This window comes from Crocodylus siamensis, chromosome 15 (assembly GCF_052110815.1).
Source record: "Crocodylus siamensis isolate JL-2025a chromosome 15, ASM5211081v1, whole genome shotgun sequence".
NCBI classification, from domain to species: domain Eukaryota; kingdom Metazoa; phylum Chordata; order Crocodylia; family Crocodylidae; genus Crocodylus; species Crocodylus siamensis.
Window position 1 is genome coordinate 19,037,221 of NC_143409.1, and position 23,590 is coordinate 19,060,810.

A 23,590-nucleotide genomic window follows, 5' to 3' on the forward strand; every position below is an offset into this window, starting at 1 on the left:
GTGGGCATTTCTGTGTAGCAATATAAACATCCTAAGTGGTACCACAGCTTACAGTTGCTAGCTTTTAAGTTGCAGTTTGTTCTGTTTCATTGGTGTAGAATTAACGTTGCTATTTATGCCATTATGCTTGCTTTGGGATATATGAGGACAGTGCACTTAAGTTTCATTGAGTCGAAGGCTTTCAAGCAACAGTAAAAAAAAAAACAGTGTTAAGACTAGGTCAGGGGTTGTCAACCAGGGTATACGTCTACCCCTGAGTATGAATGTCTGGTGTCACTTGAGTTGGGGGTGGCGTACATGCCTCCCCTGATACCAGTCAGTGACTTGCGGGGGGATTGCCCAGCAGCCAATCCCACTGGCTGTGGGGGGTGGTCCCTGATGACTGCTCTCACTCACCATGAAAGCAGCCACTCTTACTGGCAGCCCCGGTCCCTGGCCAGTACCTGCAGGGGGGGCACTGGTACTCCCACCTGACCCCCTGCCCGCCAGCTACACAGGGAGCCCAGCCTCACACATGCACCCCCTACATGTCATCCCTGCCCCCAGGGGTACTTGAGAAGCCCCTGTGAGGTATGTGTGGGCAGGCACGACAGAGTGCTACCATGCAGCTGCCCCTTCCTGGCCCAACAGAACACAGCAAGGCACTGGCCTAGCCATGTGCCAGGGAGTTGGGGAGGGAGTGCAGAGAGGAGGAAATACAAGAAGAGGGCCAGGAACTACAGGTTATCCAGGCCTGGCTAGGTCAGTGCAGTGCTGTGTTTCCCTGCTTCGCCCTGGGTCAAGTCCCCAACATGTGGCTGGGCTGGTGCCATTTTGTGTTTCTGCAAGCCACTTTGGGTCACATGGGTGCAACTGGAGAGGGTCCAGCCTCATCTGGCCCTGGGCCAGGGAGTTGGAGTCAGGTAGGACCTGTGCCAGTAACTCCAGTTACACTCATAGTATGACCTGAAGTGGCACATGGAAACAACACAGCACCATGTTAATAGTACCCATGCCTTTGCCAGTGGGTAGAACTACACCTGAGCTTTGACTCTTGCCAGGGGCTGGGCTGTGAACACCTGCAGGGTCAAAGCTATATGCAAACAGCAAGAAGCCTGGTCAGAAGCTCAGTGCCCCTGCCTTTGAGCACATGCTGGAGGGTAAGGCAGAGCTGGGGAGGGGAGTGGCTGCCTGGCTATTGGTGCTGCTGCTGCACCCTGCACTATGGCCCAGGGAAAACAAAAGACGGGTCAGCCATGGGCCAGACACAATTCTTCAGTTTCAAATCTTGCCCATTTTAACTGTTTAGGCTCAAATAAGAGAATGTAATGATGAACATATGGTTCCAAAAACCCTTAGTCAGGGCCATTTAGCTGAAAATAGTTTATTCCATGTTACATAAATTTAAACTTTAGTCATGATGAGGCTACATTGTCACTGTTCATCAGATAAGCAGGCTAACATATGCTTTGCAGTAATATGGATTTTGCTTACATTCAGAGGGCAAGTTATGTAGATTCGTGGCTTCCTTTGCATGCTGAACTTGAGCATCAAGTTGGCTGTAGTAAGCTTTAGGAATACTAGGAATTTATTAAAAAACAAAGTAAAGATTCAAATTTTGGTTCAAACTCCTGCCTCTTTGGGTTAAGCAAGACTCTGCAATAGTACTTAGTACTCATGATAAGAAGAGAGTGACTGCAATCAGTCCCATCCTGGTTTCTCACACCAACAGTGACATGTTTTTGAATAAAAGGCCTAGTCCCGATTAGAAGAAAAGTCTGGCTTGTGACAAAGAAGCCAAATAACCAGAAATATCTACTGGCAAAGATATTGTGCAGTGAAGGGGGTGGGAGGGAGGTGCAAAGCGTTCAGTCCTGATAATGATGATGTAGTTCTGGCTGGTATCCAAGTTATTTCAAACCTAGATGCAGCAGCTTCCTTATAGGACCTGGTCCTCCCCAGTAGCCCCTGGAAAGAGAAAGTTTGAGTCAGTGCCTTGCAGCACCCACACATGCTCTAGGCTTTTTTCATTGCAATCAAAGTTAGCTAAGCTATAGCTTCTGGCTACCACAATCGCAACTAAAATTGCAGCAACTTAAGTTTCTCTTGTGGTAATTTTTGCTATAATTCCCTTGTTTGTAGAGTGGTTTTCAAGAAAGAGCAGGATGGTGTGTCCAAATGCTACTTGACTGCCAATGTAAACAATCTTTACTACGTAAAATGCATCCGAAACAACATGCGTCTCAATCTGGCATTTAGTGGGACTTCAGCTTGCAAGTTCACGATTCTGCTAAGATAGGGAAGTGTTGCTGACACCAGTTCTGAGCATTTTGATTAACACAACCTAACTGAAAACGTGTAAGAGTTTAAACAAGGGAAAATTGATCTGTATGTCTGAGAACTTACTTTAGTAGTCCATTCCAGTAAAGAAAAGGCATCATATCAGCTTTCATATAGTACATGGTCAGTCTCTCTTTACTTTGGTCAATGGGGAATGTTTCCAGAGGCTGAGCATTGTAGTCAAATTCTGCTAGAATCACTCTGCTGTAGCCTGTTACAAGTGGACAGGATGTGTATCCATCATACTATAATAGAAAAATACATAGTCACAACTATGTACTTTGGCCCCCAAACCAGAACAAATGCAATCAAATCATGACTAGTGTTTGTCCCAAAATATAACCTGAAATGAATTCTGAGTTTCTGAAAGCTTCCAGCAAGGAAGATTCTAGCAACTGAGGTCTTCAAAAACCACCACCACAAAAGCAAATTTCCCTGCAATGATCTGCCAACATGCCTCAGCTTTTATCTTGAAGGAAAAACCAGTCAGTCCTCCCGGGGCTATTGAAAACTTATAATAATTCAAGACAATGTGTCAGTGCTTTTGGGGAACAACTACTTTTCCTTGCTAGGAAGCCTGATGATCAGTGGTCACTAGAGGCAAGTTTCTGCTCTCCATATGCAACACCAGGACAAGGCAACATTCAAAATGCACTGGATGTGCCACATTCAGATCTCAAAAGGTTATGTTGTTATCGTCTAGTATTGAGATTAGGAGGAACTTTTTGGCTATCAGAATGGTCAGGCATTAGAACAGGCTACCTAGAGAAGCTGTATGATCTCCATCTTTGGACAATTTCAAAAGCAGTTAGACAGACACTTGGCTAGGATGACTTATTTAGTCAGGGATGATCCTGCCTTGAGCTAGAAACTGGACTAATTGACCTTATGAGGTCCCTTCCTTTCCTGTGATTCTGTGAACTAGGTTGTGGAATCCCATTGCTGTGAGACGACAGATTCATTTCGTAAGGGGGGGAAAAAAAGCACTCAACCCAGAATTATATCCGGAATTCAAGCTAGAGTTCACAAACTTGAATAGGGAGGGATGCTAAGCCTCATGGTTCAACACTTAATCTAATTTTTAGACTAGACTCTTCCAGAGGAGGGATATGTTCATCCAATGTCTTGCACAGTGGACTTCAACTTTGCTTGGGCACTAGATACAGCTATAATACACACAATAAATACTAGAGACCAGGAGAACAGCTTGGCTACTGTTAAAGAAATGCCAGGAATCAATACTTGCTGTAGAATGAACCTAAACCTAACGCTCAAGGGAACACTGTAATTATCCTGCAACTATTCACGTTTATTTTGTTAACAAGTTCCACTAGTATGATATTAAATTATGAAAACTCTGCAAGCCTGGGTTTCTTAAAAAAGAATAATTGCACTGAAGTGCAGCAACAAAAATGCCACGTGGAATATTAAAGGGATGGAAGTTGTTAGTGAAGTTAGGCCTTCATATGTTTGCCCCATTTTTCCTATTAAGTAGGGCAACTGCAGCTCTGGGAAGCTGATCAGGCTGTGAGATGGGGGTGGGAAAAGCTTACTGCAGCTTCGTTGTTTGTTTGAAGGAAGAGTATGTTAGACATTTTGCTTCCAATAGAACTGAAACTTTGCATGACTGAATGTTTGTGGATAACTCAACAATTGTTTTTGCTATCTAGGAAGTCCCCTCCATTTTTTTCCTGCTCTTGGATTCTTCCAGTCTCAAGCCTCCATTTCCCAGAAAAGACGAACATACAACTGCTTTAAATGCATGTTCATGACACAGCCTTTAAAGGTTAAATTTGGAAGTGAGGAACTGTGCAACTAGGAGACTACAACATACATCTTGTTAGATCCCCTCTCAGCAATAAAAAAGCTGTCTATAAGTAAATGAGTTCTGCATGAGAAATTAGTTGTCCATCTTGGATATGTTTGTAAGCAGTGCCTTCTATACTTATAAACAAACACAAGATAATTCTTAAGATAGTTGGCTAGAAACAAATTAAATACCTTTTTAGTTGGCAATTTGTTCTTCATTACCAAAGAAATTGTTTTATCAAGCACGCCGGATTGGGCAGCTATGAGAGAAAAAAAAAACACCATGCTGTATTCAGGCTTTGCTTTAAATATTAATATAAAGTTATTTTCCAGATGGAAGGAGTATCTACACTGTAATATGGCAGTAAAGATACAGTATATGAAAACTTCATGGGATAATTTTAGAATTGTGGAATTGATTTCTTTCTGAAATGGATCTTCAGCTTAATACAGTTGTGCCTCTCCTTTTGGTTTAATAGGCTTTTGCCTCAATATTGTTTCTGCAGCAGGTTTTTGATTCTTTTTACTACGTTGGTCGAAGTCTCCTTTCTAACTTTCAACGTCCTCAGAAGACTGGCATTAGAGCAGATTGAAGTTAAGACTATTTCTGGGTGCTAAGGAGGAAGCTATAATGAGTTTTGGCAAGATTAACTAACCAACCATAGACTAATAAACCCTTCTTGTAATACAGCATTTTCCTACAAGTTGACTCGTTCAAAATTATAGTACTGTCATGCACTACAAACATAATATTTACATTGAAATACAAGCCAACAACTTATGCCTAGAGTCCATTTTAGATGGTTTAAATCAGGTGGCTGCAACTACAGAACATGTGATTCTTCAACACTGACAGTGTTAACACTCAGCAGGCACATATACGTGAACTTGAGATACAGCAAGAAGTTGCATAACTGAAGGAAGGAATTTGAGTTTCCGAAGAAGGACAGGTGAAACCCCTGAACAACTTAAACAAGTGGGGGAGGGGCAGCGCTGAAATTGTGGTAGGTTCTGCTTTTACTAGTTCAGCTTCCATCTTGTGGAAAATCTCCCATATTTTGAAAATAACAATAAACATTTTAGCCATTACTAGTTTTCACTCGTCAGAAAATTAGATTCCGGCAATAAAAATTAAATCTGTTTTCTCTGGATGCATAAGCACATTTTCCAAATATACAAAGGTAGTACTCTTTCCTTTATCAGACATAGAAAAAACCAGACTAATCTATACCTATAGCTGCAGCTGTTTTCGATGTTGGAAGATTGGTGCAGTCTCCAATACCAAACACATTATGGTATTTCTTATGTTGCAGAGTTTCCTTGTCTACATCTACCCAGCCAGCTGCATCTGATACAGGACTGTTCAGGAGCACAGCAGGTGGTCCCATAGGTGGCGTGACATGAAGCATGTCATACTGGGCAGAGAAAAAAAGAATACATCATTTCTCTAGATTAACAGTCTTCAGTAAACAGGATTAAACTCGATGCCCTTCTTGTAGCTTTGCATGCCAACACTGAGATGAAAGAAATCCTCCCACAAAATCAAAAACCTACGGAGGCGACACATTTCTCTAGATTTACATACCTGGAAGTTAAATATTTGTTTCTGGTTTCAAGGTCACTGGCCAATTATTAAGAGACTCCAATTAGAATATGCAAATATTTTTGGAGGGGTTGTACATTTTTAGATCAACTGCATGATAACTATTTATGGAGTCATGCATGTTAGCTAGAGGGTTGCAGATGAGCCTCCTTGGGATGCTGTTATGTTTCTTGCACAGACTTAGGAAAATCTCACTGTATAGTCTTTTTTGTTCTTTAGGTTGTGGATTTTCCATTTTAAGGGGCAGATTTTGATATGATGGTGTTAATGTTAAGCAACCCAAAAAAAGCCTTGCTTGTCATAATTCCTGAACCATAATGACTACATGCTTCTAATATTCCAATTATATTATTCACACAGCTTATATTAAAATTTACTTCCTCACCCAAATATACACACTAGCATAAGCAGCCTTCCCATAATTAGCTAGTTCAAATGGAAACAGGAACATTTTCCCCTCTTTTCCTGCTTCCATTTGAACTAGAAAAAAAATCTCAGCTTTTACTTCTGCATTTCAAGTTACTTAGGTTCTTACATGCTCAAATACCTGAAAAACAAAAGAGGCTATAAAACCTTCAAAGTTAGCATTACCCAGTAATGTGTTTCAGTTAGCTATCAATACTGACAACAAAAGGACAAGTAGTCCTTCTTAAATGTCATGGAAACTTCTGTGTTACTGACCTTATAGACTTCAGTCACTCCAGGTTTGTCCAAATTCTCAAATACAGCTTCCTGTATGTCAGCTCGGACCTCAACAAGGTTGCGTTTGTAGTTTACAGTGATATCCCTTGCCTTAATTATTTCTAGCAGAGCCTCAGCATACTTCTGAACCCCAAAAATCCCTCCAAGCGCAGTATTGAAGATAATGTTGGCTGTGGATCGTTTTCCAGTCTGAACAGAAAGATTAATTTAGCCTTTCTTGAATTATAAAGTGTGGGATACAAAGCAGAACCAGAGAGATACTGTACACTTAGAGACAGAAGCTGACTGCAGTTTTATTTATGTTTTCTATAGGTTAATATACAAACAAGCTGTGGCAGGAAGCCACCTTTGTTTCTCCCCAAAAACTCTGCTCTGTGACAATTTGGTTAGGATGGGCCCAGCAGAGGATACATGCCTTACCTTATCACTTTAGGTAACCTGAGCTGGATACATTCCTGAGGGAGGAGGGGGAAGTAACTGGCATCACATACTTGGGTGAGGGGCTTGGGCTCCCTGGGGAGGTAGGAACTGCCAGTCTGCCCAGCAACTAGTGATGCATTTCAAATTGGTTGGGTAACAGCCAACAGGTGCTGGCCTCCATTGGACCGGGTAAATGAGGTCACAAGGGCTATAAGTCAAGGACTGCCCAGGAGGGGGCAGCAGCCATGAGGAAGACTCAGTGAGAGAAAAGAGCTGAACCATCTGAAACTTGCTCTCTCTCTCAAAACTCATGATCAAGGAACTGCCTGCCTCTAGAGGGAATCTCCACCTGTCTCTGGATGATACTTGTGAATAAGCTACCTGAGATCTAACTACATATATAGCTTACAGTAACTCAGATGTGTGATCAAAGGCTACCCAGCCATGGGAGTTTGCTCTATGGGATTTCTCTGATGTTGCACTACCCTGTACCCTATTCCAACCCTACCCCTTGTAACCGATAAAGTTCTCCTTTGTACCTAGTGTGGGGGACTTATTGGGAGTGGGTCTAGATTATGCCTTGGAGTCCCCTTGGTTCGGCTGACTAAGGGAGACCACTACTTGTGCTTCTGACTGAGGGAAGCATCCCAAGTTCTTGAGTACCCTCGAGGGGTACTAGGCCTGTGTTTCCCAGGGTGCACAGAGCCAGAATCAAGTCCAGCCCTGGGTGGTGGCAGTGGAATCCCCAGGCTAGTGGGTGTGCTCTGGGAAGGGGGTCAGCCAGACATGAGGCACCCAGGAGCACCCCCTACTGGCCCGCCACACAAGCGACACAATCTCAGATCTCATCAAAAGCTAGGACCAAAAATCCAAAAGGATAAATCTATTGAGATCGGTTGGTGGTGGCAACGTTTCATCCTTAACATGATTACTTGCATATTTATCAAAGAAAAGCTAGCATTTTGGAGGACACATACAGGCTTAAGCATTTACCATTAAAGCTACCGTGGATAGTTGCCATAACATTACCCCATAAGGTCTCAACCAAACTCTAGTTGGCATATTTTATTTTGTATATGCAACATTTCCCTTTTTAGTGTCTCTTGGACAAACATACTTTGTTTCCCACTGTGCAGCGGAATGTGTAGAGAGATGACTGGGCGCAAATTGCTCCTGGTCAGCCCAATCAGCAGGGGGCAGGGGAACTCTCCCCTCCCTCAGGCAGCTGCCCCCTTCCCTGGAGCCCAGGCCTGACCCTGGCACCCCCTACTACTCTCCCTGGAGTAGCCCTGCACTGTACTGCACTGCACTGCTCCCAACGGGTGTACGTGTACACACACTATACTCCTGGGGAAAGCTCGCTGAACAGTATTTTACAGTAAGTTTACAGTGAATTAATAACACATATAGACATACCCACTGTGCAATTCAGTTTCCTTAGTTTTAAGACTAGAAAGATCACCACATGCTTTTCCAGCTCAGAACTCTTTTGTTACAACTAATATGACAAATAGTAAAATAAGCTTAACCTCTCACACGGATAACAAGTGCCATTAGAAACAAGACACTTACTTTTCTTAAATAGGCCTCTGTTAAGTACATAATTTTCTGAGGAGCCCCTGCACATTTTACTGGAGTATTTGGAAAAGTAAAGACAGCATTTCCTTCCTTGAAGTCTTGCAGAGCTCTCCATGTCTTCTCAACTGTGTGAACTGAATAATTGGAACCGATATGAGGATTATTAAAACCCTCAGGCAGCCCTTTAATCTAGAATAAAACAAAACAAAGTTTTATATTGAAATCCAGCTGGCAAGTCTTCCTTTGTCTTCATCATTGTAATACACTGCCCCCAGGTTCCCAACTGATGCTTTCTCTTTCTACTATACTCAGACAATTCAGTTTAAAATTGAGGGGTCCTACCAAAGAGTGACATCTTTAAACTGGTGTTTATGGAAAAAGACTTAACAAAATAAAAGCCCCAAATAAAAAAAAAACATCCATTAAACCTAAAAGCAAAGAGAAGCACTAAACATATATGCTTTCTTTACAATATTGTCTTGGGTGACTTTTCAGTGCCCTGGAGGGCAAGTGAACCATTTTATTTCTATTTGACAGCTATTGCGACTTTTAGCGTTTCAGCTCTGGCCAGCTGAAGTGTCACCTATATACATAGGTAAAGAAATCCGTCAGGTTTTCTTAATCCCAACTATCTCCTCTAATCACTTTCTCTATCCCATCTGTATCTGAGACCTCACTGTTCTTTGTTTCCCTTTCTTATAGAAGGGGAGGGTGTCTCCATTTACAAACAAGGAAGAGAGATAAACCCATGGCACAACTCCTGTGTCAAGCTGCACACAGGCAGAAGAGTGCAGAACAGAAGGCCCAGACCAGGAAAGCATGCCCAGTCACTCGACTCGGGCACAATAGCAGGGCTATTCAGGGGGTGAATTCTCACACATGGAATTCTGTTTCAGTTTCCTTGCTAGTCACTACTTGTCATTTTAAATCCCCAGAATCTATCTACGAACAAGTGCTCACTACCTTCCCCACACTGCTTCTCCCTGGGTATTTGTTACAGCCTTGTAGAAGTGTTTACATAACACCCTGGCAGTCACTGAACACCCTGTAGTTGTTTGTGCTACTGGTATAAATCACCAGCACTCATTTGTCAGTGAGGTTGTGGCCCATAGATAAAGCCACAATCAGCTTCTCATTTGAAAACAGTGCTTCAACTAACTGTTTGCACTCTGCCTTTAGAAGAACCATCTAGCTATTAGTTTACACTTCTGCTATTATTACTTTACACTCCTGCTATGGCTAGGACAACACTAGAGTTTGATCACTTATCTAGCACTCCCTCTCCCCACAATATCTTGGGGCACAAAGACTGAAGCTTTTCTTGTCTCCATACAATGGGATGAGCACCTCCTTCTTGAAGGGCTGCTGGAGAAGTGCCTTGGACTAATCCCACCACCTGCAACAGCAGAAGCTACTGCACCCTAACACTAGCCTTTTACACAGTGCTCCACTATGGGAGAGCAGATTTAAGGTCCTGAAGAGACTCCTTGGACACAGCAAATCAACATCTTCCTCAGGAGACTTTGCCAGTAGCCATCCATTGCGGGTTCCAGGCAAAGCAGGGTCATAAGAAGCAGCACCATCTGCAAATCCCCTTCAGGTAGAATTTCTGCTACTAGACACATGTAGGCTGGTGGTTGCTGGTAAGAGCTTAGGTACTGAATATGCTTTATATTGTGTGTTCAGTCAACCAAGAGCTCATTATATACGATATATTTTGTCCAAACTGGACAAAAGGGAACTTTCCTATAACTAGAGTACTGTGCACAACATTTTGAGCATCTCCAACACAAAAAACCCCCATTCATTTAACACAGTTTTTAATTGCAAAAACTACCAAGTACACTTAAAACTGAACAGAGATTCCTTTAAATTCAGAGGACCCGAGAGTATATAATGCAATTAAAGCACTAGTAATGATATATTTGTTTTAAACCCAATACCTTTTCATAATGCAGACTGATCCCAAGGGCAATTATCAAATACTTGTAAGAGATCTGTAGTATAAAGAAAAAAAAAATTGTGATTTTAGTCAAACAATTTTGAAGACCTACATCTGGATTATCTGACAACATTAACTGTGAGGTAAGAAAAGGTAAGCCAGGTGCAAGACATATTACGGTAAATGTTACCAGTGGGTTTTTTAGCCATTCCATACTTACATTATAGTTTTATACCCCAAACAAATATTTGCCTTATTACTTGCCAAATTTTATATCCAATTTGCTAAAACATGTGACAACTGGCTGAAAATACTTAGTAAAATTCATAGCGTTCACAGCTAATTAAGGGACCAAAAAAAGGGCAAGGGCTACTTCCACAAAGATCAGCTCTTAAGGGAAGATATCTCTCTGGGCGACAGGGACCTTATGACCACATGCAAGTAAGATCAGAAATTAACTGTGCAAATATTTTTGGGATGGGGAGGCAGGAATGGAGGGAAGGACCAACTGACTGAAGGCTCACAAATCAGTATACCACCATTACCTTTTTGTCATTCTCCAGATAGACACAGCTCTTGTCAGGATTCAACTCTTGAACTCTGGATTTGATCCACTCAACACCTCTGGGAATCACACGTGCTGTTGGACGTGCTGAAGTTGCTAATTTTTTTGCGCCCGCACCAACAAGAGTCCAGATAGGTTGATAATAATGAGTCTGAAACAAATCCCTCACGGTTAAAATGAGCCAGTTCCCATTTAACAGGAGATGTCATTACATCCAGCAGTGTTTCTCAACCTCATTAAACTCAAGACCCCAATCAGTAAATGCCAGCTCTGAGCTTTCATTTGTTTTTTGACTATGACAGATAATAGAGCAACTCTTCTGTTGCAAAGAGCTCACAAAGATCGCAACTCAGACAAGAATTTTTTGACACTGGATTCTCATTTGAAATCTCTGAGTTTAATCTTGTGACTCATGGGCAGGCGCTAATATTGCATGGCACCCAACAGCACCCTTAAAGGTATCAAAAAGCACCCCAGAGTGGCACAACACACTGGCTGAGAATCGCTGCTCTAGAGGGAGCATGCCGAGGCCCAGAAAAGGGAAAACGAAAACAGGGATCCTCTGATGAGGCCCAGTAGTGTTGGCAACAAAGACTTCCTTTGGAGGGACCCAGGGCAGTCCTCTGCTGGAATGAAGGGGGAGGAGAGGTTGTGCTGCAATACATTTGGCCTTCAGCCTGCCAGCCCAAGAAGGTAGCTTCACTTTCCCTCAAAGCAGTCACCAGTCAATACAATCACAACACTCAGAAATAGGAACAAGCCCATGCAGTCGTTCCATCAAAAGGCTGTTCCTCCATGAAGGTAAGCATCCTCCAACTTCCTCTTTAAAGCAACAATATTTTGTTTTGTTCATCTGAACCTTTAACTAGAATGGATCACGTTTGGTGCCAAATGAAGGAGGACAGATAATACATTCCCCTTTTCCCCTCACCCAATGAGCATCCTCTCATACAGTGCAGCCAACACAAGCTACTCAATGTGCTGTGTGGCTGACCTGACTGCTGCTCAATTTGGTTGATTCTTGAAATGCTAAATGGCACACCAGGAGGGCAGAAGCATATGCCAACCTCTCACATTTCTAGAGAGAGAACTTACCTCACTTGGCTCAACCACAGCCACATTTCCAGCTCCCACTTTCCTTTTCATTCGAGCACTCATGGTGATTCCTCCAGTGCCACCTCCTAGTACAAGCACTTCATAGTAATCCTTCGCTGCAAGCCTGGCCGCAGTGTGCAGTCCCTTTTTCTGTATGCTTGGCCGAAGCAGGTGCACAAGAGGATGGATGCAGGAGCAGGAGGACACTACTCCAATATTCGACATCTTTGGTAATGTCAAGCTGCGGGAACAAGGAAGGCATCTATGAGAACTAGATGAATTGGGGCTTGCAGGCTCTTGGGAGCCAGTTTATCCATGGACCGGTGGGTGTTCTAGGTAGGCTGGCAAATCTTTGCTGCAGTTAGGCCAGATCCATTTAACAAATTAAGCACCAGTAGTCAACTAGTAGCCAGGAAATCCAGCATTTGCTAGGATTAAAAAGGAAAGAAGAGTCCTATTGATTGAAGAGGAACAGACTTACCTTACAACTCAGTATTGGAAAGATAAAATGTTTATGACCCTAATTTAACTGTACACATACGTATTCACTGCAAGAATTTCTCTTGTAAGTACAAAACCCTCCCATGCATATATTACCACACAGTGATGGACCATCAGACATCTCTGGCCTTTTCAAGAATCATTTATATCCACTGGTAAAATTTATTTTTCTGCCAGAACAGTGAAATTTGCACTTACAGAGCTACGCTGTTAAACAAATCACAAGTAGAGCAATGCTTCTAGATTAACTATGCTAACACTTTTGCAAGTGTGCAAGGTTCTCTTTAGCTCCAATACCTGGGCATCTACGTCACCAGAAGAGAATATCACCTTTATTTAAAAAAACAAGGGTGAAAGTGTGCATCGCAGAAAATACACAAATATGAACCCTAACGGGCTCAAAATGCAGCAAGAAAATAGAGACTAGGAAGAGAGCCTGACTTTCTGTTGTTATTTTGAATGCTTGGGGTTGGCACCACTCTTCCTGTCAGTCTTAAGAGCTCTTTGTACGTAGTACAACATACTAATAGTTTCCAGAGTTACTGTGGCATATATACCCTTAAAACACCACACAAGGAAAAAAAAACCAAAACAGTATTTCCTTCCCTTTAAGGAAATAGAAGCCACTTTCCAGTTTAAATTCCTGCAGGCCTTAGTTGGGTGGCAGTTACATAGTTACTAGTGAGTAGCATTTTAGGAGTCTGACTGAAAACATTGCAAGAGCTTCTCAAATGAGAAATTCTAGTTGTTACATTTTCTCTCCATGTAGCATAAATGGCCCAAAAAGGGGAGAGAGAGGGGGGGACAGGGAGGGGAATTCTTGTCTTAAACCTTAGTTAGGTTTCCCTTGGAAGAACAGTTCTTATTCTCAAAATCGCCACCAGAACTGCAAGGAAACAAAATACAACAACTTCCTGATACAATATGACATTTAAACAGGGGTATCCTATTTCCAGAAGTTCATGAACACAACACATCTTCGAATCTCTGCCTTTTTGCTTACAATTCTTAAGCATAAGAAAAGTCAGCAACAGATCTGTTGCATACATTTCTTAACTGCTTGTATATATAGCACTTCATTTTGAACTAACTTCTGCTTGGCAATATGGATAAAAAGAGAAGCAAATTATTAAAAACCAATTTGGACACAAAGCTGCTTACCGTTAATACCCACTTAATGGATTAAAAATGTAGTATCACACATAAGGGATACAAACAGAAAAGGGTTTTAACATTAATGCATATGTAATTGTATGTGATCAAGCATTTATGCTAATAAACAGAAATATTGGAGGAATTACAGAAGGATCTGTAGAAATAAGAGGGTACGTCAATGAATAGCAATTTTGAAATAAAACCACTGTGTGTGCAATGATCACTTACTGGACCACATCACTTCTCTGCATAGTTGTAAACCATGTGCGCCTTTGACAAGACATCAGTGCTTCCTGCTGTATAGTTTCCTCCTTTCTCACAAAAATACAGCATGAGCAGCCATTTTGCCAATACTTTTCAAAACCACCCTTGTACAAATCCTGACTACTTACATACCTATCCTAGCATCAGGACGCTGGTATAACCACCTGGTCTCTGCATCTACCCAGAATCATAGCCAGCTCATTGAGCACAGAGGCATGCAGGGTATGCTGATCACTGTACATGGGGTGAGGGGGAGGAAGGAAGGCTCTTTCCCGAGACGCTGCTGCTCCACTCCAACAGTAGCAGCCCCATGGCCGGGATCCCTGTAAACTGATGCCTAGCATCCCATTTTCCCCCTCCCCCACTGCCATACATACATATTGGCATAGGCCTACAAGGCTGGGGGTGGGGGGTGGTACCCTGCTAGCCTCACCCTAGTTACTGTACTGCCTCCACTTCTGGCATAAACTAACTAATAGCCAATACAATGAAATAGAGGAATTGTGGAGCAAGACAGACAGAACAGCAGCAATGGCAGCGGCAGCAATCAGACTATTTAACACAGCAATCCAGAATCACACTTGACACTCCTGCAGTTATTGAACATGTCCATGAAACTATGTATTTTTCAAAATACCATTAAATAAAATATTACTAAACTTTTAAAATGGGCTGTGCATAACAAAGAAATCCACAACTTGTGTCCCCAACAAAATACACAAAAGATGTTCAAAGCATATTAGCTAAGACTTAAATTTAACAATAAGTTTAATAAAGCCACTGTTACTGTGCCTTCAGAAGCATGCTCCTTACCAACGATGGGGCACTCAATGCCCGGCTGGCAGGCCAGATCCAGCCCCTAGCACCATGAATCTGCCAGGAGCCCCATGGGCTAGAGCTCTGCACACTAGCTTGGGTACCCAGGGCCCTATCCCAGCCTGTGTATCAGCCTCATGGGGCTCCATAACACAATCCCAACCCAGAAATCAGCCTCACTGAGCCAAAAGGTTGAGCACTACGGTACAAGAAATCTTGGCAGCGATCAATCCTATGGATCATGCTGTAAGCACAAGAGGTCAATGCAACCATCACCCCAAGACCTTCAGTGCTTACATCTGTGCAAGAGTATGGAAAAGTGGAGGCTGCCCTAGACCTACCAGCCCCCCTTTAGACCAGAGACAGAACCAAAGGCCAGACTCAGTCCAGACGTTCAGTGCTTCAATGGTTGTAGTTTCTGCCAGAAAGCAACAGATCAGTTACTGCTGACTGCCAAATGCCTCAGTGAGAGCATGTTTCTGTCAGCGCAATGTCCCTTAAGAGCTTTCTCCAACAAGGCAGTGGGGGTTACGGTTCTGAAGAGCTACCCTGCCACAAGTAGCCCTACCATGTTGCCACCAAGTCCTCCAGTCGGATGCAGTTTACAGTCATGCATACAGAAAGGCTTCATTTTTGGCAGTAAAACTCCTGGCTGTGTTATCCTATGAAGTTTAAATCAAATTGGCATTTAGTTGTAGAAGGGTGTTTCTACAATCTTTTGGATGCATCAGGAATGTGAATGTTGCTTACAGTGTTGTTATGCTTTTGTACACACAGTAATAAATCTGTTATGCCCAATTGTGCATTTGGTTCCTCAGTGTTGTCCCCTCAATTAATTTTGTTTTGCAGAGTTTAAAAAAAAAAAGCTGGTTTAGGATTATGACTAATGGGAGCAAAGCCTTTCCGTCACCACTGCATTTTCTGGAATGTAAATTGCCAGGAGCCAACAAAGACAGTTGACATTGGAGCCGCACGGCTGGGACTGACCAGCAGGTGGCAGCAGAACTCAACACAGCATATTTTATTCCCATATTACAGGGTTAAAAGCTCAAAAGCAAGCTTCTAGGGGTTCAGGCACTATTTCAAGTATTGTGAAGATAACATAAATACATGAGCTGGACTCCATCCTTAGAAGAAACTGCACAGTCCATGAGCACTGACAAGGAAAGAGTTTAGGTGCCCAATGGACCATCTCAAAATGCCAAGATGCATCACAAGACATCACATTGAGCAGGCAGAGCTGTGGCTGTCCAGGTTTCTCACCTTTCTGAAGTGCTCCCAGGCCCTTTCCCATGCCTAAGCACACTCAGAAACCTGAATTTGAAATAGCTGATAGCAACTCCCCAGAAGCTGACAATGCTGAGCCTGTGAAAAGAGCAAATGGCTACTCTGGAAACAGATCCCTCCATGATCATTGGGAGGACAAACTTCTCTAACATCCCTATCGCTGACCTAGCAGCACCTCCAGTGACAGGATCTGTCAATGTTCATTCAGCCTTAACCTCTGCTGAGATGTCCAACCAGGGTCCTTACTAATGCCAGATACAGTGACACTTCCTGCCACGTGGCACTTTTCACTAAGAATCGGGAGCAAGACACCCCTCTCCCTCTACCCCAGGCTTCCTCATACACTTATTCCACACAGACATAATGATTTTATCAACAGCAAAGCATACTGATGTGAGGGGCTACATCTGCATGATTCTGTAAGGATACAAGTATAGGAAGAGCACTGCAACTTTCACTCTGTTTCATTCAGGGTCAAAACTTGGGTTCATAGATTTCATAGACATCAGGGCTGGAAGGGACCTCGGGAGATCATCGAGTCCAGCCCCCTGCCCAAAGGGCAGGAAGTCAGCTGGGGTCATAGGATCCCAGCAAGATAAGCATCCAATTTACTCTTGAAGGTGTTCAATGTAGGTGCCACCTCCACTGGCAGACTGTTCCAGAGCTTGGGGGCTCGGACAGTAAAGAAATTCTTCCTTATGTCCAGCCTGAAACAGTCTTGCAGGAGTTTGTGACTGTTCGACCTCGTCATCCCTCGGGGCGCTCTGGTGAACAGACGTTCCCCCAGACCCTGGTGGTCACCCCTGATAAACTTATAGGGCCATCAGATCACCCCTGAGTCTGCGTTTTTCCAGGCTAAAGAGTCCCATGGCTCTCAGCCTGCCATCAGTAAGATCTGTTTTCCTGACCTCTGATCATGCGCGTGGCTCTCCTCTGGACTCTCTCAAGCTTCTCCACATCCTTTTTGAATTGTGGAGCCCAAAACTGGACGCAGTACTCCAGCTGCGGCCTCACCAAGGCCGAGTACAAGGGGAGAATGACGTCCCGGGATTTGCTCGAGAAGCATCTATGGACGCACGCCAGCATTTTGGTCGCTTTACTAACCGCAGCATCGCATTGCAGGCTCATGTTCATCTTGTGGTCAATGATGACCCCCAAGTCTTTTTCTTCTGTAGTGCTAACCAACGTAGCACTGCCGAGCCTATAAGGGTGCTGCAGGTTTTTCCTCCCAAGGTGGAGAACCTTGCATTTATCGGTGTTAAACACCATGAGGTTCTCGTCCGCCCATTTGCTGAGCTTGTCCAGGTCAGCCTGGATCACCCGCCTATCTTCTGGCGTGGATGCTTTGCCCCAAAGTTTGGTGTTATTGGTGAACTAGGGCAGTCCGCTCCTGACTCCAATGTCCACATCGTTAATGAAGATGTTGAACAGGATGGGTCCCAGGACAGAGCCTTGAGGGACCCCACTGGTCACAGGGCACCATGATGAGTGACTGCCATCAATCACAACCCTCTGGGTCCGACCACGAAGCCAATTTCCCAGCCAGCGGATCGTGGTGGAGCCAAGGCCACAACTGGGCAGTTTGGCCAAGAGGTGATCATGGGATACCAGATCAAAAGCTTTTTTGAAGTCAAGATATATGATATCAATCTCTTCTCCCTTGTCCAGGTGATTTAGCTATCTTGCTACAAGACCACACAGATGCACCAGTTAGGTTTTAACAGCTGACAGGCACTCTCAAGTGGCCAGCCCCCAACCCCTTCTGAAGTGGTCCAAAGGTACTTTTGTGCATACCTTAGGGTGCCTTTGTGCAGTGTTGCTTAAGCCACTTTGGAACCAGATTAAACTAAAATGTCCATGAGCTGTTAGAGGAGAACAGGTATATTGACCTGTGAAAACTTGCATCCAGCTCATTTTGCAATAGTCTCCTTATTTAGACAAGCCCGCTCTCTCCCTACATAATGGTGCCCAGGTGGTAACTTGGCTGAGTACTACCGAACAAAGCACTACTGAACAGGTCAGAACTGCCATGTCCAACATTCAATATATTCCCATCTATCACATCCACCACCTACTGCACACATTCTCCAAGACAGTCAATGGTCTGGTATTTCATTAAGCTTTAGCTTTACCGATACAAAATTTGTCTTAAACTACCAGCTTTATCTCAGCTCCTTCCTACTGAACTGCTAAATCTTTAGCTACCGCAGGGAATGTGTATTCTACCCACAGTAAAGGCCTGCACTTCATCAGTCAAAGATATTTGTTGTTAAAATGAGACTATTAACTATGAATTACTTGTCTTGACAATTTGAAGGCTCACTGTGGTGACTACCACTACAGCTTCACAACAAATAAAGAAGCAGGCCTCCCAGATAGCACAGTGAGTAGTATGGGATTAAGACTTCTTTATTGACCACTGAAGAGGTGTTTTCAAGACACAAACAGTGTCTCACAGCCTTGATCCGAGAAGCTTCTATTCAAGAAGAGTGTACAAGGGTATTGTTCTCTGGGTTACAGAAATTAGCTTTAAAGATTGCTGTACCAGAAGCTTTCACTAGAATAACATCCATTCTGCTCTTTCAGACTTGAAAATAAATTGCAACTTTTTGTCTGGGGATTCTGTTTTCTTCTCACTGACTTCAGATATCATGGAGCCAGGCCCATAATAATGCACCTGGAAGGGCTTAGACAAAATTCATTATTAGGCCTGTCCATATCTGAGCAGCTGGTTGATACATCTCACAGCCTTATTTTCCCCTTCCCTCTGTAATTCATAGGTGTAAATATGTGGATGTGTGTGCTCCCTGCTCTTGCAATAGACAAAGATGACTATGAAACAAGTCTGATCTGATTTCTTGTCTTAAAAGGTAGAAGCAAGTCTTTGTATTTAAAATTTGGGTTTAAGAGGCGATACACTGAGCAAGAATGGGAGTGAAGGAGGTTAAAGTTAAGTGCATTAGCACTGTAACATATTAATTATAGTGGAAGGGGAACCTTGGCAATATGTTTAAATTTAGTTTCCTTGCTCAGGACTTTACGTTGTATGTTAAAAATCTCAATTACTTGTTTGTAATTAGAATACTGATACCATCCACTTCCTCTGATCCTGGATACGCTCTAAAACTGCATATATATAAACATTTTTCCATTTAAAAAAAGAAAGAGGAATAGAGCTTAAACATTAAACAATAAAGGTTGTGCCAATTGTTAAACTACTGTTAGAGCAAACAACACACTATGCACATGATTATCTACTGTGGAGATTTAAGGGCTTGTTTCAAGCCAATTCCTGCTGACACTGAATTTAGTGACAGGGTCATTATCAGTACAAGCAGAGTCACACCCTTGTGCACAGTAATTAGTTTTCAAAAAGGTTAAAGAACCAATTCAACAAATTCTTATTGCTGTGAGAACAAGAGCAACTCCCATTTAAACTGTTCACAGGAGCAGAGGTTTGCAGCACTGTCTCCACACTACTGCTGTACATGAATTTACAACGCAAAAATCATGGCTTTAGAAAGACAGACAGGGTAAGGGGCAGAAATGTTACCTTAATAAGTTGTATCAAGTAACATTTGCTCTGTCATCATCATATGCTAAATCTTATCTAAGTCCTGCAGATCATTAGGAACATATTCTGAAGTGGGGTGGATAAAATGTGACCATGTTTAGTTAGATTAAGGTAGATACATTTCTTTTTTTTAAAAGAATATATTAAAGAAATGACAGTTTATGTCAAGCCCTAAAAGTTGTTATAATACATAAAAATCCATTATATATAGCACAAGCTTTCCTGAACCCCAATCCATGGAAGTTTGTGCTTGCCTGTATGCTCTCTCTCTCTATTCAGTGTATTACACCTCTTAGTTCATACAGATGCTTCTCTACCCGGCCTTCTGCCTAACTTGGTCAGAACACAAACATTAAGATAACTGCTTCAAGGCGAATAGCTCCAATGTATCCTCCTGCTTGACAACACTGAAAGTGATAGCAAAGTTATACTGAGCTGCAAATTAACGTTATAACTGTTTACAAAATAGTTTAAAAATACAAACAAAGTTCAAAAATTTACAATGAAACAAAATCAAGTCAAATTACTGCGACCGACGTTTCCTCAATTGCTGATGTAATGCGTGATCAAAGCAGGAAATGTAAAAACCAGCCGTGGTTTAGAAGTTAATTAGCCTCCATTTGGAAGTGTTCAGATGCAGACACTCCACAGTACCCATTACCTGACCAATTCCCGCTAGTGCCTCTGGCTACATTTTAGGGCTTGTAAAAGCAAGGACTCGGCCCAGAGGAGCGCCCGTCCGCGAGCCAGCGCGACGCCCCCTGCCCCCGAGGCTCCAGCTGCCCCTCCGCGTTTCCCCGGGAAACTGCAGCGCCCGGATGAGGCGGCCCCGGCCCCGGCCCCGGCCGCGGCCGCGCGGGCTCCCCCTCCCGCTGCCACGGGACGCGCGGGCTGGCGGGACCCGAGGAGCTCGGGGCGGGCAGCACGGGGAGGTGCTCGGCACCGCGGGCCTCGCTACACGAGCGGCGGCCGGAGCAGAGCCGGGGCCCCGCCCGCAGCCGGCCGGACAGCTGCCCCCCACCCCAGCCCGGCCCGCACTTGCCTCCGGGCGCCGCCACCCCCGACGCGTCTCCTCCCGCGACAGCTCCCGCGGCCGGGCGGGGCGGGGCGGGGCCGTCAGGGGCGCAGCCCGCCGCCGCCGCCCCCACGCGGCGGTAGTGCTGGCAGTTCACGAGGGCCGCAGCCCGCTCCTCTGCCGGCGTCGGGCAGATTCCCAGATGCAGGCAGGGTAACAGACCACTGCTGCTCGGGGAGCACAAGCAGGAAACCCTTTGCGCCGTCTCGGCTACCGCGGAGCCTGCCGGGTGGAGCAAGCCTGGCGCAGGCGGGTGGCCAGCGCAAGCCCTTACTGCCTGCACTCACCACCTCGCTGTGCTGTGACTTGAAGCTTCTGCTTGTAGAAAGGAGACCGGCTCTGCTAGTGGCTGCAGGGCAGGTATTGCAAAAGTTAGGCGTGACCTCTGTTCTCGTAAGCCTTCCCTGCCGGATACAGCTGACGCACATCAATGACTAGCTGCAATCCTTAGCATTTTGCCTGCTTTACAAACCTATACCAGGGCACAGATGTTTTTGGGCACAGTGTCAAAAAAGCCCAGGGCACCCGGACTTGTAAGAGGCTGACATGTTAGAGATGGATGGCCGAGGAGCTCCACAGGGCCTAGATCTTTGTTGTGGTAGCACAGCCCCAGCCCCAGCCCCTTCCCCTTCCCCACCATCCACCCCACGGTGTGCATACGCTCACCGGGACGGGGCTCTGTGGACCCCAGTGCAGCCGCTGTGGCCTCCCAGCTGTCTGCCACAGCCAGCCCAGCTCTGGGCAGGCCCCTCCTGCCCACCATGGAGCCTGGGCTGCTCACAACAGGTGGTGGAGAGGCTGCAAGCAGCTGCACTGGGGTGCACAGAGCTCTGGCCCGGCTTGTTGCCAGGGCTGGGTGCACATGTGCTTTGAGCCAGATGGTGGGGAAGAGGCTGGGGCTGCACTGCCACAAGGATTGGGCCCCTCATGGCTCCCCTACCGGCTGTCCCAAGGTGGGCGTAACAAGCAAGATGCCTTTGCATGCCATGCTCTGGCACATGTGCCAGGGGTTGCCCACTCCTGACCTATATGGTGACACCACTCAGATCAGTATTTTAGCAAAACCAGAAGGAAACAACGCTTCAGGGAATAGCTTGAGTTGGATCAGCACTTCTGGGGCTTGTGATTAAGCATGTAATCTTCAACAGAACAAGTTGCACTTGCAGTTTGATCTCCTTTACTACTTGGCATTTCCTTGACCTTTTGTAGGTTTCAGAGTGGCTGCTGAATGGTGGGGCTATTGGGTACTGCATATCACTCTTATCCCAGTCATCAGGGTGCACTTCTTCCTACTCCAAGCAGAGAGCTGGAGTGTAACAGGGAGCCAAGGACTTCCCATTACTTTAAGGGAGAACCTGCCACAGGAAGAACCCCAGGTGGGGAAGCTGCTTGTACGGGGGCTGCAGAAGAACAGGCTGCCAAGAATTAGTGTGCTCTGCAACACTACAATAGGACAGGGACTGCTTGGGTAGTAGAGCACCTGCTGCAGAGCTGGCAGATTTGCAGCAGTACAACAGGGCAGATGGCTGGGATTTAGAAAGTATATAAGCCCAGGGCTTGAGTTAGGGAGTGAATCTGGCCCTGAAGGTTGCCAGTGAAGGAGATTGAGATTAAGCACTGAGACCTTGCTACAATAGGGACTGGCAGTAAAGAACTGAAGGCTGGCCAGGAGCTATACCAGAATGAGAAGGGTTTTGTTATGCAGCTAGGATACTTAGAGACTTAGTTATAACCTGTGAGCTTACTTTTTTTGGTTACAGTTTAAATCAGGGGACTGAATTAGGGCAGACAGGGAAAGTTGAGATCCTAGTGGTGCCCAAGGCACATATGAATGCTATGAGCCCTACCAGGGGCCAGACTCAAGGCCTAGACAAGTGCCTACTGGGGAGGGGAGAAACCTAAGCAGAGCCAGTGGAAGCTAAGCAAGGCCAGGGGTCCAGTGCCAGAGCAAGGTGGAGGCAGGGCCAGGAGTCCACAGTCCTGAGGAGTGAGACCAGAGCCCTTGAAGGGTACAGCCAGGGTTGGGGCCCAGAGGCAAGATGACACTGTGGACCTAGGCTAAAGGCCCAGTAAGTGGACAGGGGGCAGTGGCCAGGAAGGCCGGGGTCCCAACAAAGGCATAGAGGACTGAAGAGGCATGATATTGAGTTGGGGCTGAAGGCCAACTGAAATAGTTAACTGGCAATACTTCAAGGCATGGGTGTGACTACAGGGCCAGTTGGAGGCCACCATTGCAGCCCTTAAGGCAATTGGTGACCAGAGACAGCCTGGGAGTAACTAGAACAGTGGTCCCCTGGGGCTTTTGGGCTGCCTCCCAACCCTTTTTTTCCTAAATAAACATCAGAGGCATGGCAGGGGAAAGAGAAGATAGGACCTAAGACTGGGAGGAAGCAGGAACAATGGGGCCACCAGGGGGGTATCATAAATGGTATTATTTTGGAACCAAGAGTTCTAGTTTTTTGTATGTCTTCTTGTCTTAGACCAACACAGCTACCAAGTACATTCCTGAAACATGGAAGATGCTGATTTTTATCTGATTTTTGGATTTTAAGCTTCATTGCACAACAACAAGGTTTTTTACCTCTCTGCATGCCATCTGACACCTCCAGGGAAGGAATTCTACCTGATCGACACATCAAAGAGCTACTCAGCACAGCTCACAAAGACACCCTCATGGACCCATCTTCAGCTCCCTCTGTGCAAAAATGAAGTTTATGTCCTACCTATGGGGACTTTTTACCATCTTGTACTATCTATACTTTTCCCAGAGCCTGATTAAGGGATTTAGATCCTGAAAGCTTGCAGAAAAGGACAATTTTCTTACGACTTTCCCAGTTGGTCTACTAAAAGGTATCATTTTGGAACCAAGGGTTCTAGTTGTTGTA

The 23,590-nt window shown here is 44.7% G+C and overlaps 1 protein-coding gene across 3 annotated transcripts; it reads right to left on the reverse strand.

Moving 5' to 3' along the window:
* Window positions 1-1,347: 1,347 nt before the first annotated feature.
* SQOR (sulfide quinone oxidoreductase) lies at window positions 1,348-20,975 on the reverse strand. Of its 3 annotated transcripts, none has more exons than XM_090029240.1 (10): window positions 20,673-20,975; window positions 12,034-12,274; window positions 10,919-11,089; window positions 10,375-10,428; window positions 8,426-8,620; window positions 6,413-6,622; window positions 5,360-5,543; window positions 4,321-4,388; window positions 2,386-2,564; window positions 1,348-1,947 (listed from the first exon to the last, which is right to left on the reverse strand). In XM_090029240.1, the coding sequence occupies exons 2-10, from the start codon at window positions 12,256-12,258 to the stop codon at window positions 1,890-1,892; spliced, it is 1,344 nt and encodes a 447-aa protein (XP_089885366.1). In that variant the 5' UTR covers window positions 12,259-12,274; window positions 20,673-20,975; the 3' UTR covers window positions 1,348-1,889. The 3 variants fall into 3 exon arrangements, with proteins under 3 accessions (XP_089885366.1, XP_089885368.1, XP_089885367.1); XM_090029242.1 differs by lacking the exon at window positions 20,673-20,975 and adding an exon at window positions 20,292-20,556; XM_090029241.1 differs by lacking the exon at window positions 20,673-20,975 and adding an exon at window positions 20,158-20,296.
* Between the last annotated feature and the right edge of the window lie 2,615 nt (window positions 20,976-23,590).

What these genes read in the sequence shown, in the direction of transcription:
- SQOR (XM_090029240.1), bottom strand. Translation starts at nt 12,258, where the DNA reads ATGTCGAATATTGGAGTAGTGTCCTCCTGCTCCTGCATCCATCCTCTT. An exon ending in TCAGTCTGCATTATGAAAAG is followed by an intron (nt 8,621 to 10,374) that starts GTATTGGGTTTA and finishes GTTTTATTCTAG; the next exon opens with ATTAAAGGGCTGCCTGAGGG. An exon ending in ACAAATTGCCAACTAAAAAG is followed by an intron (nt 2,565 to 4,320) that starts GTATTTAATTTG and finishes TTTCTATTATAG; the next exon opens with TATGATGGATACACATCCTG.